Source organism: Tursiops truncatus, chromosome 4, assembly GCF_011762595.2.
Source record: "Tursiops truncatus isolate mTurTru1 chromosome 4, mTurTru1.mat.Y, whole genome shotgun sequence".
Taxonomy (NCBI): Eukaryota; Metazoa; Chordata; class Mammalia; order Artiodactyla; family Delphinidae; genus Tursiops; species Tursiops truncatus.
In genome coordinates, this window is record NC_047037.1 from 6,754,415 (window position 1) to 6,774,290 (window position 19,876).

The 19,876-nt window shown below is 41.0% G+C and overlaps 1 protein-coding gene across 4 annotated transcripts in view; it reads right to left on the bottom strand.

Annotated features, from left to right (window-relative positions):
- Positions 1 to 19,876, bottom strand: part of KAT2B (lysine acetyltransferase 2B) — a 103,060-nt gene that overhangs the window by 6,514 nt on the left and 76,670 nt on the right. For all 4 annotated transcript variants that reach the window (XM_019934432.3, XM_073803666.1, XM_073803665.1 and 1 more), the window contains exons 9-14: positions 19,332 to 19,468; positions 16,686 to 16,894; positions 15,153 to 15,279; positions 8,881 to 8,991; positions 6,112 to 6,255; positions 1,510 to 1,624 (exon numbers count right to left, since the gene is read on the bottom strand). In XM_019934432.3, coding sequence (XP_019789991.1) covers positions 1,510 to 1,624; positions 6,112 to 6,255; positions 8,881 to 8,991; positions 15,153 to 15,279; positions 16,686 to 16,894; positions 19,332 to 19,468 — 843 coding nt within the window. The remainder of the gene's footprint in view (positions 1 to 1,509; positions 1,625 to 6,111; positions 6,256 to 8,880; positions 8,992 to 15,152; positions 15,280 to 16,685; positions 16,895 to 19,331; positions 19,469 to 19,876) is intronic.

The following is a 19,876-nucleotide window of genomic DNA, read 5'->3' on the forward strand; positions in this document are numbered from 1 at the left end:
TTTGGTCAAGAGCATAACATATTTAATAGTTATCAAAAATACAATAAATTATAGCCACGACTCAATAAATGTCTATATCTGCAGAGTCTGAACTGAACTACAGTTAATTCTTTACTTCCTCATACACCTAACAATACAAAACATTTCCAAGACTGACATTGCTCTGTCTGTTAGTACTTTTTAAAGCAGGAACTTCAACCTTTCAGAGGAAAGCATAAAAAACAAATACGTCTGGTACTGTGGGTGTGTATTTTTTTAAAACCCTAAGTCACGGTTTTTGCTAATCACCCTGTGAAAGAGTTAAGCTGTTGTTTTAGGTTGGAACAAACTCTGTCCTGGTCTCTAGTTTATTTGGGGCAGACCCTGCTTGTAATGCAAGATGGTTTACTGTAGCAGAAAGAAGACACAGCCTGGAGTCCAATCGACCAGGACTGATTTCTTGTTCTCTCCTTAAAAGCTAATGTACCCGAGATAAGTTAGTCAACCTTTGCCTCTGTTTATCAACCTATAAAACAGAACTCCAAAACTGAGCTGATGTGATTCCTTTTGAGATTAGTTGATATATGTAAAAACACACAAAACAAACAAACAAACAAACAGAAGAATGCCTGGCACATGTAGGCATCCAGTGACAGGGGAGCTATTAATAAGATAATACACGGAAGCAAAATTTCCAGGTCTGACAAGGAAAGTAAGATCTGCTGTAGGGTATACTCTGTAATGAAGAAATATATCTTGCCCATGTAATGTCTTATTTTCTCTGGAGAATTTTAGTTTGTTTGCTTTGGTTTTGTTTATACTAAATCTTCAATATACTGGATGATCCTGGATTTGAACCGAATGAAAGTACCAATATTCATAGCTTTTGATCTACAAAAACAGCTGTTTTAACCCAATACAACTCACCTCTAATATACTCACAGAGAAGAACCCTTGGGAAAACTACTCTAAAATAGGGAACTTGAAACGAAGTATATGCTTTGCAATCATCTTGTTTAGAGGGTTGTGGAAACTAATTCAGCCCAAGCACAGTTCTATGCAGGCTGCACCCAGGAGGGCAGTGAGGCAGGGTACCAACAGCAAGATGTCTCGAGGAGGCCAGGATGGGGCTGCTACTATTCCTGACATTCACTGGCCATGCGCTGTTTAAGGCTAAAGGGCTTAGCCATCCTGAGACTCAACCTTCCCCTCTGAGTAGAATTCCCTGCCACCAAGGTCACATATGGGGAGTGTCCAGCACGGTGTCACAAATAACAGGCTCTCATAACCGACGGACATTAACAGCTACAACAAGAGGTCAACTAAGTTCTCTTCCGGTTTGTTTGCACTGGGCAACAGAGAAAAGATGTAAAAGGAAAGCATTTGCTCCCTTCTTAAAGACTACAATAACACAAATGGAGACAGACAGGGGAGGAAGCTTTCCAAATCACTACATTCTGGTATAACTGTTTCCAACACTGTCATGGCATTACCAAAAGGTTTTGCTTTTAGAAGAAGATCTATACATACGAATTCCAGGAATGCTTTCTATGGGGATCTGCCGGACTCCATCTTTAAAACAGGAAAGTCCCGGGTAGACTTTCCGAATCTGGGCTTGTTTTCTTTCTATCAGCTTTTTAATGATCTGTAAAGCACAAGAAGAAAATACGTTTAGTGACAGAAGTCTGTGGCCACAGTTTAAGTCAGTCTATGGAGTCATTTTCCTAACAAAATTGAGTCTTCAGGAAACAAAAGGGTGAATGCTATTAAACAGTAAGACATGAAAGCATTCTATTATACCATGCCTTTAATGTCATTCACCCAGCCGCCTTTGAATACTTGTTCCCTTCCATTGAAAAGAAGCCAATACTGAGAGAACACACTGCCCCAAGGGCCCACTGTCCTCTTTAGTATAAGCGCCAAATGTTTTGCCCCCTCCCCGGGAGCCTCAGCCGCAGCAGCCCAGGCAACGTCAGAACCTCTTCACATCCCATGACCAGGAACTGTTCCCTTCTACTCGAGGGGCAGACAAACTCACGAAGTCCCCAAAGCCTGGGAGGACGGCTTTCCTATTATTCACATTTTTCAAGGCTTGAGCCCCAACCTATGCTGTCTGCAACCAAAACGCAGCTCTAATGAGCAAAGGCAACACAACCAGGATGGGGGCCACCAGAACTGATTAGGGAATCTTGAGAGGTGTCCGTTTGTTTTATAAAATAATTCCTAATGCCCTGAGGTAACTATTTCCAGAGCAGTTTCCCTTTAAAAAAGGAAAGGAAAAAATAAAATAAAATAGCCCTCACAACTCACCATCTTGAGATTAACCATATCATAACTGAATTTTGGAAAACGCAAAACAGTAGCAGTCATTAATTGAATTCACAAAGGAAAACAAAAAAATTCTAGCTCCTAACTGCTTGATCTCAGACATAAGGCTGGTAAATGCCATAGCATGAATGCATAACCTTAACAATTAAACATAGGACTTCATAAAATGAATGGGACTGGCAACATACATTCCTGGTAAATCTACTCAGGGCTGTCCAACAGAAATATCATGTAACCCACCCATGTAATTGAAAATCTTCCAGTAACTACTTTAAAAAAAAGAAAAAAAAAAGTAACAGGTGTAATTTTAACAATATATTTTTATTTAATCCAATATATCTAAAATATTATCATTGCAGCATATGCTCAAGAGAAAAAAATTATGAGATATTTTACATGTTTTTATTCACACGAGGTCTTCAAAATCAGAGTGTATTTTACACTTACGGTACATCTCAGCTTTGACTGGCCATGCGGCAAGCACCCAATAGCCACGTGTGGCCAGTGGCTACCACCTGGGACAGAGCATATCTAAAACGATGCTCTGCATTTATTTTTAAGTCCAAGTCTTTTTTAAAAAGAATCCTTGGAAACAAACTAAATGTCTATTGACAGATGAATGGATAAAGAAAATGTGGTACATACATAAAATGGAATATTACTCAGCCATAAAAAAGCATAAAATAATGCCATTTGCAGCAACATGGATGGCCCTAGAGATTATCATACTAAGTGAAGTAAATCAGACAAAGAAAGACAATTATCATATGATAGCACTTATATGTGGAATCTAAAAAAAAATGATACAAATGAACTTATTTGCAAAACAGAAACAGACTCAGAGGCACAGAAAACAAACTTATGGTTATCAAAGGGGATGGGGGGGAGGGATAAACTAGGAGTTTGGGGTTAACATATACACACTACTATATATAAAATAGATAAACAGCAAGGTCCTACTGCATAGCACAGGGAACTATACTTAATATTCTGCAATAACCTATAATGGAAAAGAATCTAAAAAAGAATAGATGTGTATAACTCACTTTGCTGTACACCTGAAACCAACACAACATTGTAAACCAACTACATTTCAGTAAAAAAGTTTTTTAAAGAAAGAATTCCAATGACAATTTCTTATATGAAGGCCTTCAGAAAATATAATTTCAAATATAATTTTGAAAGTTTTTTCTCTTCACCAAGGATGCCCTCAAATGTGACAGCCTAGCAGGTGGCTTCCATACCCTCAGGTAGCACCTTGAGGTGACTGGTAATAGAGGTGGGGTGCGGGGGGCTTCGCAACCTCTCTGCACCTCTGAGGATCACTTTGGAGAAAAAGACATTTCACTTCCGTTCCAGTCTCTTATCTTCACCTCCCTAGAAAATATCTTCACTTCATCACCATGTTGTCATCTTTCTCTACTCAAATCCGTCTCTCATTCCACTGCTGTTGGTGTTAGTCTTCCCAAACAGAAAATTGGGGGCAACTCCCCCATCTTTAATATTTCACCAAGTTTTAGCATGTCTTCCTACAAAGATCCCATTGCTTTTCCTCACTCTTACTTTGGCCCCTCCAAGCCCAGTCTCACGTAGCCTCACATGTGAATGGAGATTTAAGAATTACCCCCACTTCCCAGCCCCCCAGACACACCCACACTCAGTCCTGCCTGCTCACGGCCTGTTCACATTTCCTCAAGTAGTAGCCTTCATCACCCACACGCCTATGGTCCCAGGTGTGCAGATACCCATGAATCCACTTATGTTGGGCTCTGAATCTCTGCTCATGCTTGATTCCCTTCCAGGCCACCCCGTCTAGACACGTGTCCCATGACGCCACCTCCGAAGATGTGAGATGATGCTAGGGCTGCTGCATCCCACCCTGCCTTGGAGTCCTCACTCCCCACAGCACTCAGCTCCCACCCACCGCTCCACCTGTGCAACTGCACTGGTTCTCTCTCCACCCCTGCTAACCACAACCACAAGTGACTGCTCTGTACGCTTCCACGGCGGGGAAGACCCTCCATCTCCCTACAATTTGTTCCTTCCCACTATTCGTTCCTACCTTCCCCAAGGGGGTTTCCAGAGCTGGAATAAATGACACTTGTAAAAATCACTTGAATTCTGTGGAAGAAGATATTACGTGAATCCAAACACCTTCTTAGGGCGACCTCCGATCTCTCATGCATTCAGTGGTGCGCCTATTAGGGAAGGCTGGAGGCTGAGAGGGAGGTGGCGGGGGAGGAATCCAAGGGGAGAGAAAGGGGAAGGGGATGGGGCGCTGTCTTCTCAAAAGCTGAGGCTTTGCTGCCATCTAAAATAGCTCTGCGCAACGGGCTGCGAATTCAGACCTGCTCATTAAGCCCAGCGGAGAACAGGGAGAGGAGCCTGCTGTGCTTGTATTAACTCTCCAAGCACCCTATGTGGAATTCTGTCTTAGGCTGACGTCTCTGACCAAGAAACAACAGAGGTTGTTTTTATTTTCTAATTTAATAAAAGCCTTTTGCTCACTTCCACGGGAAGCATAAGAACAACTCTGAGCTACTTCAAGTAAAAGGAAAATACTTACTGAGCACCTACTATACACCAGACACTGCGTAAGGAGCTTTACATCTGTTATGTCAGTGACATCTGACAAGTAACCAAGAACTGGGATCAGGGAAATGAGCAGAAACCACAAAACAAAGACAGGTTTAAGGCAGAGGTCTTTTTTGTTACTCGCTAGAGAAAAGTACACTCGAATGAATAACTGAAGTATCAAGTGGGACTGATGTGGGGTGACCCAGGTGCAAATTCCCAGTTTTTGAACTCCAAGAACTAGGGGGACCAAGGGGATGATCCTGGGCTTAACACATAAAGTTCATTCATTTAATAAACGGCTTCTGTTACACTCCCCTAATTAAGATCTCCGTATGTTTCTTTTCCCTGACCTAGAGAAATGTAAAAATTACTATGTAGTCAAATCTATCAACGTTTTCCTTTACTGCTTCTCTTTTAGTTCATATGCATAAAAGACTTCACCCCAGCATCAGATACCAAATCACTTGGTACTTCCCTTGGCAGTCCAGTAGTTAAGATTCTGCGCTTCTACTGCAGGGGGCGTGGGTTCGATCCCTAGTCGGGGAACTAAGATCCCGCATGTATGCAGTGCGGCCAAAAAAAAAAAAGAGTCCTCTTCAGATAACAAATCACTTACTATTTGGAAGTATAAGCCTTCAGAACGTGCAATGCAGAAGGAGAGGTGAATACAAACTAAGATAAATATGGAAGGTAATGACTAACTGAAATTCAAATGAGTGGATCAAACTAGTGCTCAAGAAGTTCGAAGAGGAATGGAAAACAGGCGGAAGTGGTCCCATCTGTGTGTGTGTGTGTGTGTGTGTGTGTGTGTGTGTACATGCATTGGGAGAGGAAGTGGGTAAAGGATGAAGATACCAAGCAAGAGGGTTAAAGCATCAGTAACAGCCTTTGGAGAGTAGTTTACAAAGGGAAATGAAGAGGCGGGTTTGAGAAGGATGCATGAGGCCAGCATGTAAGAGGCCTTGAAGGTGAAATTAAGCTTTACTATCATATTTTACAAGTTTTGTATTTTACACCAATGTAACAGGTACTGACCCCCTTAGAAGTGGTGATTTAGAGAGAAGATAAAGGATACCTTCAAAGAAGAAACCTAGACAAAACAGAGCAAACCGAGGTTATGGTACCCAGCAGACCCACACCCACAGAGCCCAGTGATGCACACTTCACCCCAAAAGAGACTGGTCTGCGCAGACCAGTCGGGTTCCCCCAAGTCAGTCACGTACTTACCTCCTTCTGCTTCTTAATGATGACAGAAAATTCCGTGTATGGGATCTGTGGATTTAGCTCACATCCCATTAAAGTGGCTCCCTCATAATCCTTGATGTAGCCAACATATTTGGTTTTAGGGATTTTAATTTCTTTGGAGAAACCCTGCAAAGTCAATAATTTCATTTATACAGAGGCCTGTGCATCAAACATCCTCTCTGAGTGCAAACTATGTGCTAGGCCTGTCTTGGTGCCCAGCACAGGTCCAAGCTCTCATCCTATTATCCTGGGGAGAATTAGCATGAAACCCTTCCAAGAAGTTCAGAAACATCAAAAATCAACTGTGCAAATAGGAAGCAATTCAACATAAAAAATAAACCTAGTAAAACACAAATAATATTAAAAAGTCTTTAACAAAAATGGCTATTAAGTAAAAATAAGGTTTAATTTTGCATTAAACTGCACAATTTCTCCCAAAGTAGACAGGGGGCCTCTAGGATGCTCCACAAATCAATAACTAACATTGATCTAAATTCTGAAAGCAAAATTTGTCCAAAAATATAGCAATAAGAACCTTGATGTCGAGGAAATGAAACACCTACTTGACAGGCAAAAAAATTCCAGACGGGCTTCCCTGGTGGCGCAGTGCTTAAGAATCTGCCTGCCGATGCAAGGGACACGGGTTCGAGCCCTGGTCCAGGAAGATCCCACATGCCACGGAACAACTAAGCCCGTGCGCCACAACTACTGAGCCTGCGTTCTAGAGCTCGTGAGCCACAACTACTGAGCCCACGTGACTAGAGCCCGTGCTCTGCAACAAGAAAAGCCACCGCAATGAGAAGCCCGCGTACCGCAACGAAGAGTAGCCCCGCTCCCCCCAGGTAGAAAAAGCCCACGCGCAGCAACGAAGACCCAACGTAGCCAAAAATAAAATAAAATAAATAAATTTATTAAAAAACAGACAAACTTCCAGACCATCACGACAGTGGTTGTTTCAGTGATATTAACGCTTTGCAGTATATTAATTTACATACTTTAAGCTGTAATAATATAGTTAGACAGGGCATATAGTCATATATCTATAACGACTTTCTTTATGGTGCCTATTTCAAATTTTTGCAGAAAATTACTTGGACTTTAAATTTCCTGCCTCCTCTTTTAGCAAAAACTTATTTTCCAAGCAATTATTGACATCAGCCTCAAAGAGGACCACAGACAAGTCATTTAAGAAGCATGCCTGAGATTTCTTCTCTACAACGTTGTTACTGCCTAGGAAAGCTGACACTCAAGCCCCCAGTAAAACAAACCCATTGAGTTCTCTCTAGTGAGTTTTATTACAAAAGTCACAAAGGCATCCTAAAGAATGAGGAGAAAATAAATAGGAGGTTACTTATCTGCCATCAGAGGAGTGAAAGCTTTCTAATCATATAAGGACTTGTATTTTAAAAAGAGGTTAATAGATTGTATGTAATAAAATCTTTTAAATTCTGTACATTAAAAAAAATCCATAAGCAATGTGGAAAAACAAATGACAAACGGGAGAAAAACCATAAAATAAAAGGTTACTATCTTTATATATCTGAGTTCTCATAGATCAATATGAAAATAAATATTTTAATAGAAGAAGAGGCAAAATGCAATGAATTGGCAATTCAAAATAAGAAGAAATACAAAGGGTCAATGAACAAGGAAAAACAAGTCAAACTTCACAATAATCAAATAAATGCAAACATGCACAATTTGTCACCTAGGAAAGCGGTAAAAAAATATATATTTTTTTCAATTATGAACTTGTTTCCTGAGCTCCCTTATACATTGCTGACAAGAGGAGAAATTATTTGGCAGTGCATAACAAAATCTTAAATACTTCTGGAAGCGCACATTCACACATGGACACTTACTTAAAAAAATACCTAAATGTCCCCCAAATGTGGTATTGGTTTAATAAATTATTCTCCATTTATACAACAAAATTTCAGAGAAGCATCAAAAATCATATTTGAAAAGTCAGACTATATTAAGTTAAACACGTAAGTGATTACATTACATGCAATAATGAGCCAATTTTTGTATTTATATACAGACAAACACACACAGAGAAAAAATACTAGAAGAGTATCTGTCAAAATGTTAACAGTAAATTTCTCTGGGTGGTAGAATTACAAGCAGTTTTTCTTCTTTTCTTTGTGCTTCATTTCATTTTCCAAAATTTCTACAGTAACTATACATTACTTTTGTCATCAGAAAAGTAAATGGAAAATGTTTAGGAATTTAGAATTACAGAGCACTATTAAAAAATATGTAGCAAAGTATAATCCTCAGAGTGCTGAGATGGAAACTTCTGACAGAAAGAACTAAGAAGCAGCCAAGCTCCCAGCCGCCTGTGTGCTGTTGGACCAGGATGGTCTGGAACCCCTTGTAAACATCATAATTTCCTCTCTGCTGTCATAAATGAAGGTCTGCCAGAGACTGAATCTGTTTCTCTCATTCATGGAGAACTCTAGTCCCCCAGCAATGGGAATTTCTCCTCAGCCTGGGGATAGCACATTATAGATGACGTTCATTCATTCACTCAACAAACATTTATTTAGTACTTACAATGTGTTGGTCATACCCTCTAGTCCAGACTGAAGCTCACCTCTGGCTTAAGGCTTGCAAAATAAATGGATGCTCCTCTTATAAGCAGAAAACAGTGGGGGGCGGAGGGTGGGTGCTTATTTGCATGAAAGCTACCTGAGTGCATATTAAGAAAAGGAACGACAGAACAGGGTTGCACGTGAAAAAACCCACCTGCTTCTTGAAATATCCAATTGCATATTCATCTGCATAGGTGAGAAAGTTCAGGATGTCATGTTTTATGTGATATTCCTTCAAATGGTTCATCAGGTGTGTTCCATAGCCCTGTGGGCAAGTCAGTATGCAGACAAATATATTAGGTTCTGGAGAAAAGAAAGTCCCATATTTTCACTGGGAAATGTTGGCAAATTTAGGAGTATGTATTGCCAGTATAACACCAACACCCTTCTTGCATTTCTGAACTTTGAAAATGAGCTGTAAAACCAAACAAATTCAAAATCCCTGAATGGAGATACAATCATCTTTTGAAAATACAAGTTTCTGGCTCTTCGAAAAGAACACACCAAGGCTACAAGCTTCTCATTCAGTCCTAGAGATTACACATTGAATATTAATAAAGAGGTTTTTGGAATAAATACTGATTATGAATTTCTGCTTATGTTTAAAGTATTTGAGAACCTGAGATGAAAAGAGCAATGTAAATGAGAAAGGCTGATCTCTACTAGAATATTAACTAATCCAGGTGTTTCCTGCATACAACAAATCAGCAGCCCTTCCAAAGAACTGTATCATCATGTACATAGGGTTTTCAACTTGGTCTTATCAGACCTTTCCAAGCAGTCTGAGAAGCCCCGAACCTCTGAGTGAGTCAGAAGACATTAGGAAGTAACTAAATATGTGAACAATGTTAAATAAATTAATGATTGAAATATGAAAAAAAAAAGTAAGTACCAGATTTCCTGGTGATGTACAATGCTTGAAGAAAAATCTATAAATTTAAAGGGATGGTTTTAGAATCTCATAAAAAGAAGATGAAGGTAAACCCAAGCATCCACATACAAATATCTTCACATCAATATTTTAGAATTTGGTGACACGCTTTTCTAAAGAACTCAAACACGCTCATAGGTATGTTATCATGGACCTAACTACAGGCCCACAGGGGAGAAGGATCTTTGGAAGTCATCTGGTCTAATTCTATCCCATGTGACACCAGAAGTCTCCTGCCATCTACCTTGGAAACGTGAGCTGCTAGAACACCTCCAGTTTAGGGTGCTCGCTCAGTCCTTAGACCAATTAATTTTCAGCCACTGTTATGGTTGGGAAGTTCTTCCTATGTTCACCTGAGAATCTGACCCCTTGTTCCTTCTACCTATTGACCTTAGTTCTACTCCTAGAATAACAAAGACTGGTCCCTGCTTTTAACAACTCTCCAAACCCTTGAAAATTATCCTCCCTCACCCATGCCCATTCCTACCTCCCAGGTACGAAGCCAAGCTTCAGTTGTTCTTCATATGGCATGATAGGAAGACCCTTTCTCAATCTAGTCACACTTTTCAGGGCCGCACAGCAGGAGGTGAGCGGCGGGCAAGAAAGCGAAGCTTCATCTGCCGCGCCCCATCACTCCCCATCACTCGCATTACCGCCTGAACATTCCCCCCACCCCTCCCACGGTCCGTGGAAAATTTGTGTTCCACGAAACTGGCCCCTGGTGCCAAAAAGGTTGGGGACCGCAGCTGTATAACAATACCCTTCTAAAGCATGGATCCCAAGACCAAGCATAATAATATTCAGGGACAGTCTGCCCAGTACATAGGAGAAGTGTATTACCATCTCCCTATTCTGGAAATTATTCTTCCATTGATATTACCCATGGACATGTTAGCTTTTCCCAAACATATCACAACACTGACACATTGTGAGTTTGAATAAAACTCGGATAAAAAGACGAATGAAATCTCTTTCTTCTTGAGAAGATAGTAAAATGGGGAAGATAGACATATAGAACTCATAATTACATATACAACTGGCTGTTTAATATGGTAGCCACTAGCCATGTGTAGCTTTTGAGCGATGAAAATGTGACAAGTCCAAATGAGACATACAAGCGTAAAATACACACCAGGGGAAAAAACTCTCATTAATGACTTTTAAACTTATTACATGTTGAAATGGCAGTATTTTGGACACACTAGGTTAAATAGAAAATATCAAAATTAATTTCACCTGTTTCGTTCTACTTTTTTTTTAATACGACTATTGGAGATTTTTAAATTACACATGTGGCTTGCATTTGAGGCTCACAGATGTATTTTTATTGCACAGCCCTGGTACAGAGTGATGTATTTGTACCTATAACAGAGAAAAAGGCTATAAGATATTTAAGAGGGAGAAGGAAAAGAAGATGTGTAAGCTAAGCCTTAAAGAAGTTTTGTCAAGTGGTAAGAAGACGGACTGGAAATCTAAATGTAAGGAAAAATAAACCTATACAAAAGTATTATAAAAAGGTACAGGAAAGTGGGTTTATAACCTAGGGATATAGAAAGGCTTCCTAAAGAAAATATAAAATGCGAAAGCACAAAAGACTGATTATTAAGTAGACTACTTCAAAGTTTAAAACTTCTTTTACAGATTTCATAAGCAATTTAAGATACATAAACAAAATGACAAAATGGGACGGTATAGATATACAAGATATTATAAAAAATTAACATCAAGAATGCATAAATAATACCTTCAATAGGATCAATACAAAAAAAGATAAACCATCAAAGGAACAAGCAATAAATATAACCAAGAAATTAAAAAAAAAAGATGTTTGATCCCAATAGTAATCAGAGCACTCCATCACGAGATGCAATATTTCACTCAGCAATGTGCAAATTTCTTTAAGGTTGACAATACCCAGGGAAATGGCACTCTCCAGCACCACTGGTGAAAGTGTAAATTGGTAAGCCCACTGAGAAGGGTGATCTGGAAGTAAGTTTTTAAATTGAGACTCTGGCCATAGCCATTCCTACAGCGATGCCGCTTTTCAGTGTCCAGAAATCATTTCCAAACAGAGCACTGTTAGTGATAGAAAATAACTGGAAATAAATATGAATGTCTTCTATAGGGAACAGTTACATAAATTATGGTCTGTCTACATTGGGCAAATCTATATAAAAAGAATAAAGTAGTTCCATATTAGCATTGTCCAGTAGGGATTTCTGCAACGATGGAGATATTCTTCATCTATGCTATCCAATATGGTAGCCATTAGTCACATGCAGCTACCGAGGACTTGAGTGACTAAGGAACTGAATTTTAAATTTTATTTAATTTTAATTGATCTAAATATACATTTAAATAACCACGTTTATGTACTAAAGTTGAAAGATCCCTAAGATATAATGGAAAGGTTTTTTTTCAATTATGTACAGTATGAATTCTAGTTATGTAAACAACAACACACCACACAGACAGGTACATGTCCATGTACATAATATAGAGAAGCAACTAGAAGGATGCACACCAGGCTGACAATGACTGGACAGCAGGGGGAAGGGGGCATGGGATTTTTGCTTTCTCTGAAAATGTATCTGTGCCTGACCTATGTAATTAAATATAATTTTTAAAGAAAAGTGGGGGGGAAAAAACTGGAGAAAAGGGAAGGGTTGGCTACTGCATGTGCACAAGAACAGTAATATCTAGGAATCAGTAAGAAATGTGTCCTCTGATGAAACTCACTTTAACCTAGAAGTGAGTTTAACCTAGATGTGGTTGATGGAAGAGAGTTAGGCTTTCACTCTATACACCATCTTGTAAGCAGCTAATAGAACTATACATTTTCTCCCCTTCACCCACAATCCAAGGATTTTACTCAAGCAGAAAAATAATGGTTCTTTTGTAAATAGCTTCTCAAAACCTGCATAAGGTATTCTTCATCAACAGCCACTAATCTGTCATCTCTCCAAAGAAATTTTCCAGATTCCAACTGCTTGTGAGTAGGGACTGTGCCTTTTAACTTGAATCCTCTCTGTGTACTTCCTTGGTTAAAGAGGCACTAACAGTGTTAAGCTATTATATGCAAATGTTTAGATTTTTCACCCCAGAACTATTTCCCTCCTTTGTATGCCTTTATTTTCAACTATCACCAAAAGGATTCCTTTCCAAATCCACCTGGTAACTTCAGCGTTTATTTAACTACTTACTATGGTAAATTAAGTATTAGCCATGTAACTTTAAAGTTGCATATAATGTCAAACGCAAATAGTTCTTAGATTAGCTATTCCAAAACCAGATGAGGAGCTTTAAGTAAATTCTCAAATGTTATCTTGCATGTGTTTTGGGCAAGATAAATTCACTTACAAATCTTATTTAAAGCATTCACAGGAATTTGTATATAAGCTTAGTCTCCAAACTGAGTACGTGCAAATTTTAAAGTAACATTTAGCCAAGATTTTTAATATCTCAAATCAAAATTGTAAACCTCCACTTACGAACTTTCTGTTTTCACAAATAAGTGCCACCAGAATTGACTTCCATCACATGCATCCATTCTATCCAGTTTTGAAAGATTAACCTTCATTTTCTAAAACCAGTTAAGTCACTTACAAAAGGTGGCTTTTCTTGTAGTTTTCCCTACTCAGTTTGTAATGTTTGGCCACCTTCCTTCAAGTCTTTAGAAAATTACATGGTTTGGGGGAAAAAATATACACTGCCCTTCTGGGAAGTAATAAGACAAAGCATCCAATTCATATTAAACAGCTTTAGTTTCCCTCTGGTATCCTAAAAGTGTCCAAGGCAACCTTAACCAACCTTTCCAAACAAGCTGCTTGGTGTAGCTTTCTTTGCAAACAAAAATTAGGCAATCTTCTGAAATTATAAACCAAGGACATATTTTCCAGCTCCTCTCCCTATGAAAAGCCAAACCAAATTTTTCTTTTAAGTAAGTTCCTAAATTCCGGACACTTACTGTTTCTCACTTTGGCTAGGGGGAAATAAACCTGTGATAAGCACAGCAACAGTACCATCTAAAGATATAGAGTCAAAGTTCCTTGAAAAAGAGCCAGAGATCGGTTTCAGGTAGATGTGGGCCCTCACCTTCTCCGGTCAGAATGATGAATTTGATACTGATGAATTTTGTCTGTCCTTGTGAGTCAAAGACAAAAAGCCCCATTTGTGCTTTGTGAGAGGAAACCACAGCAGCTGTTAATTGGCACCGTGACCATTACACAGAGGAGAGCTGTTAATGAAGCCAAAAGCACCCATGGCCCTGGTTTCAGCCGGCAGGCAGCTCATGATTCCTTCCAGAGATCCATTTTTGGTTTCTGTAACTGGCATTGCTTCACTGTAGCTGAAGAAGGCAACAATGCCCTTAGGCCCACACTGTCCAAGCCCAGTGAGCACCTGAAACGTGGCTAGTCCAGACTGACACAGGTGTGAGTGCGGAATACACTCTTGATTTCTGAGACTTAGTACAAAGCAAGGAATGTAAAATGTCTCAATAATTCTTGGATGCTGAGTACCTGTCGCAATGACAACACTTTGGATATACTGAGTAAAAGAAAGTACAATGTTTTAGAATTATTTTTGCCTATTTTCTTTTTTTCTTTTAATGTAGCTACTAGAAAATTCAAAATCACATACATGGCTCACATTTGCCCGTTGCATTATATATCACTGGACAACGTTGCCTTAGACCTGCCAATAATTTTTCTCAGCGGCCATCAAATCCTGAGCTACTTATCTTTCCACCAACTGCCGTATTTTTGCGTGATTTTAGGGCTCCCAAAGTACCAAATGAATTATAGCCTGAAGACACATTTCTGGTTCCACTTTCACAAAAGCAGCAGAGGACGACACAACACAATCTAAATCTTTCTGACAACTGAGAATCTGATTTATTCCAGGCAGACTGCAATGCCAAGCACACTATCAATAAGACAGTCTGGCTCCTGGGGAGGAAGGGACCCATGCCAAGTACAATCGGGAAGGCAAATCAGCCACACACACACACACACACACTCCAGAAAGACCCACATTCCAAACCTGCATGAATATTTCTGAAACTCAGTAATAAATTTATTCAAATGCCATGACTTCCCCGACAGAATTTCTTTAGTCCTTGTCCCCCATTAGGCATAAGGTCATAGGAAATCTTTCTGAGGTGTGAGTCACCTAAATCATCTCCCTAATCCACATCGCACCACACCCCTCTGGTGGTGCACTGTCCCCAGGTGTGTGTAGACACGTCTGCACGTGGAAATGATCAGTAACACTGAGACGTGTTTTCAAATATCTCTTCACTTGCTGTAAACTTTGCCTGAGTTGCACCAGGGGCTGTGTGGTGTCCCCAGACCCTGCGCCCAGGTCCAACAAAACCCGGTAGAGCCTGACTGTGGATACAAGGAAGCGTGTACGCTACACACACACACACACACACACACACACACACACACACACACACATGCAGTGAGAGGATGCTCCTGGGTCACGCTTACCTTGACTTGCTCATTGGAGGTTACAGCGCAGAAAACAATCTCTGTGAATCCTTGGGATGGGAACATTCGGAAACAGATACCACCAATGACACGGCCGTCTTTAATTAAAGCAAGGGTTTTGTGTTTCCTGAAAGAATAAGATTATGTCAAAGTTTTACTTCTCTTGGTTATACAAATATACTGTTTGGGGTGTTCCTCATGAACCAGCCAGGAAAAGCAGGGGGTTGTTTCTTCTTGATTTTTCCACGGAAACCTCCTCCATCTCGCCAGACCATTCTTTACTGTGGACTTTTAGAGCAAGCTTGCCTGCCGGAGATGGCACCAGAGCTTCCGTGGGGACAAAGGCCAGCCACCTAAGGAGGCTCTGAGGTTACAAATAAAGAACACAGTGGGGCTTCCCTGGTGGCGCAGTGGTTGGGAGTCCGCCTGCAGATGCAGGGGACACGGGTTCGTGCCCCGGTCCGGGAAGATCCCACATGCCGCGGAGCGGCTGGGCCCGTGAGCCATGGCCACTGAGCCTGCGCATCCAGAGCCTGTGCTCCGCAATGGGAGAGGCCACAACAGTGAGAGGCCCGCGTACCACAAAAAAAAAAAAAAAAAAGAACAAAGCGTGTGGGGAGGTGCTGACTGGTGCTGCAACAGGGCCACCCCTGATGCCCACGGACCCACAGTGGGAGTCCAGAGGGAGAACACAAAGGCAGGAACAAACATGGTATGTGTTTCTGAAGAGTTTAGTCTCACTCAAAAACAGCACGGAAACAACGTGGAAAAGAAAACCAAATCCACAGGTACAACCAGGTTTTTTGCTAAAACCTGCATTCCAGAATCCTGTCAGGCCTTCTGTCTAAAACGTCACTCTGAATAGTCCCATGCATGGATCACAATGCACATAGGCTACTGGGTTCCATGTGTTAAAATACATTCAAGTAGGGAAGTTTACTTGTTTGTTTTTTGCTTCTTTTTTTTTTTAATGTAATGGGTTGTCAAAGTTAACCTGTCTAATACCCCAGTAATCTTCTCAGGGTTTACAGACCCTGGCAACAATGGTATCTAGTTAAGATACCAAAATCAAGAATATTTTGACTGTGAAAAAAATGAGACGCCTTCTTAGCGTTTATATATTCCTTCATTGCTATAATGAATGATGCACAGGATGGTCACCAGCAACTTAAAATACAAAGCCTCATTAACAAAAAATTGACAAACTGTTGAAAAATTAATCGTAATGCCTTTAGCCATGGCAATTATCGTGATGCCACTGTGTATCCACAGTGTGACAAGAGGCAGCAGGACTCAGTGGGTGACTACGGCTATCTGAGTAGTTCCTCTTTCATTTAAAAGGGAAAAAAGGGGACAGGTGATCCCTGGTGATCCAGTGGTTCAGACTCGGCGCTTCCACTGCAAGGGGCACAGGTTCAATCCCTGGTCGGGGAACGAAGATCGCATGTGCCATGTGGCGTGGCCAAAAAATTTTTAAAAAAAGAAAGAAAGAAGAGGGAAAAAAGGGAGAAGAAAGAGCAGAGCACAACTTACGGGTCAAAGACAAGCCGTGTGATGTACTCCTTTGGCATCCGGGGCAGCTGATGGGAAAACACATTCTGCAGCCCCACCAGCCAAATCAGTATCTTCTTGTTGGGCTTCTGGTTCAGGGAATTGCCCACTACGTGAAATTCAATCACGCCCCTGCGCTCCTCCAGCCTTGCCGCTTCGTCTCTGGCTGAGTGTGCTGACAGAAAATTGGTCTGGGACGCAGGAGACAGGAAAACATTACACAGACAGCTCTTCTCTTAAGACAGGAGGGATAGGACATAGCAATGCCTCTCTTCCGTGTTCTCATAAGACGCACATTTGTGGATTTTCAGGGTCCCAACCAACACACACACGTTATGAAAACAAAATAGGTAGGCAGAGCATCTGGAGGGACCAGAGTATTCTACATGTACACGGAGGTTTGGTGCAGATCAGGAGTCCCCAAACTTTCTGTAAAGGGCCAGGGAGCTCATATTTTAGATCTGCAAGTCGTAAGGCCTCTGTGGCAACTGGCCAACACTGTTGTAGGGCGAAAGCTGCCGCAGACAACACATAAACGACTGGGTGAAGCAGAATTCCAATAAAACTTTACTTAAAAGCGGGGAAGGCAGACTGGATCTGGCCTGAGGGCTATAGTTTGCTGGCCCCTGGTTTTTAGGAACTCCATCTGGCTGAGCGTTATAGCACCCTCGGGATGACAGATCCCAGTACAGGCCCAATAGCGGCAGTCTTATTTATACTGTCAGCACCTCTTCTTGGAAGATGGTTTTCTTTGCACAGGAGTCTCCGTTGACCACGCTCAACCACAGCTCACAGCACAACCTTGTGCCAGCACTCAGTGGGGTGCAGGTCAGCGTTCAAACAACAGCTCCCCAAGGGAGAAAAGCCCATTGGCGGCACATGCTCATTTCACTGGTCTATGGCGTTGCCCAGGGGCCCAGATGCCACTGTGGTCAGTTTCAAGCTACCAAAGTATTTAACAACCAGCACACAAAATTCCTGAAAATGTAACAGTTGCCTTGCGCACACCAGTACAAGTCAACTCCAGGACACTACTAAAGCCACCCAACATCCTGAAATGTGTGACTACATCCACATTTTATAGTTGAAAAAACTGAGCTAAACTAATCCGTGAAGTTACTAAATCCCCAGGAGACAAGTACACAAAAGGTACTACAGTCATAAGTCCCCAGGTCTGGATATCTAGAAGGAAATGGAGAGAACAATTTTATAAGAAGATCTCTCTCTTAACAACATTCTGGTTCTCTGAATTATCTCACTACCATGAAATAAACCTCTAAGGAAACATGACACATTAAAAATGGATATTTTGATCTAGCAGAGCCATAGTAAAAAAATTTTTAAAGAGGTTTTGCAAAATAATCTCTGAGCCATTTCTTCATTTTCTGGAAGCTGTCAGAAACGTCTTAAACTGCTTTGCCCCTGGAGAGGACACAATGAGACTGACAGCAGTACTTTTACCAGAATTGCTTTACTTGAATCTAATCATGGGTAAACAGACAAATCCAGGTAGAGGGACATTATGCAAAACCAGTGACCAGGACTCTGCAACAACAGTGCTGCCACAAAAGACCAAAAGAGGGCTGGGGAACTGTTCTAGAATAAAGGAGACTAAAGAGGTGAAGAGGGGAAGTCCCTGGTGGTCCGGTGGTTAAGACTCCATGCTTCCACTGCCGGGGGCACAGGTTCAATCCCTGGTCAGGGAACTAAGATCCCGGAAGCCACACAGCGTGACCAAAAAAAAAAAAAAGAGGTGAAGACATAAGAACTAAATGTAGTGCGTGATCCCTGACTGATCTTCCAACAACAGCAGCAAATGTTATAATGGACAGAATTTGGATATACGGGAAATTTGGATATGGGCTGTATATTAGGCCAACGGTCTAATATAACTTTGTCTAAGCAAACTTTTCTATAAAGGGCCAGGGGACAACTATCTTAGGCTTTGCAGTCAGTCTTCCCCTATCTTAATAATTCAGATCTGCTTTTGTAGTGCAAGGCAGACACAGACAATACACTTCAATTAAACTATTTACAAAACCAGCAAGTGGGTTGGATTTGGCCCGCAGGCTGTAGACTGCCAACCCATACATTAGATAATACTGTAACCTGGCTAAATTTGCTGGAGGTGATAACTGCATTGAGGTAATGTGAATGAACAGTCTCAGTCTTAGGAGATACATGCAAATATAGTTAGGGGTGAAGTGTTATGACATCTGTATTGAATTCTGAAATGGTTCCTAATGCTTCACAGGAGAGAGAGCGCGACAGAGGGAAAGTAAATGAGGCATGTTAACAATTGGTGAATCTAAATAAAGAGTCTCTGGATCTTTATCATGGAGTTTTTTGCAACATTTATGAGGGTTTAAATTTTTCAAGATAAAAAGTTGAAGGAGAAATGCCTTCAGCTGTGTGAGATTGTGTTTCCCCGTGATCTGACAGTCATCAAGGGGAATCAGCTCTCCATCAGCTTTTCTTGCCTTTCCAACCCGGACCACCAGGCAAAATGCAAACCAGGGTAGCGTGACATGCTCTCTCTTGGCAATACCATCCCCATTCCCAACAGCTGGAGTGGCCCGGAGAGTAGAAGGGGTCCACCAGCTGGCTGCCTAGGTTCACCCTGCTGACCTCTGGCCCGAGCATCGCTGCAGGGTCCGTGATGGTGGACATGACCTCGTGGATTAATTCCAGTGGAATATCGCCCATCACTCGGGGTTTCTTGGCCTCCTCCAAAACATGAGAGTCATTCATTTTCCTCTTTTCTCCTTGAAGATCAAAATAAAAGGGTAAACGATGGGTTATTTTGACCACAAAGCACATGCCAACCAATCCAGCTAATTTTCTAATAACACTGACAGGTGTGGACGTCAACCCTCCAGGTACCAGGGGAGGGGCACAGTGGAAGGCAGGAGAGAGAAGGGAGGAGGCCTCACAGTAACTGCCAACCGTAGATCTACTCTAAATAGTTTCTATTTTCCATGGTCATTTTTTAACTTGATATATGAGTTATTAAAGCATGTGTCTCTTCATTTGCATATTAAGGGGTGAGTCTAGTTATCACTTTGTGGTCAGAGAACATGGTCCATATGATACCAAAGGTCAAAATTTTTCAAAACTTGCTTTATGGACGAAGACTTGACCAATTATTTGTAAATTAAGTGTCTTCTTGGAAA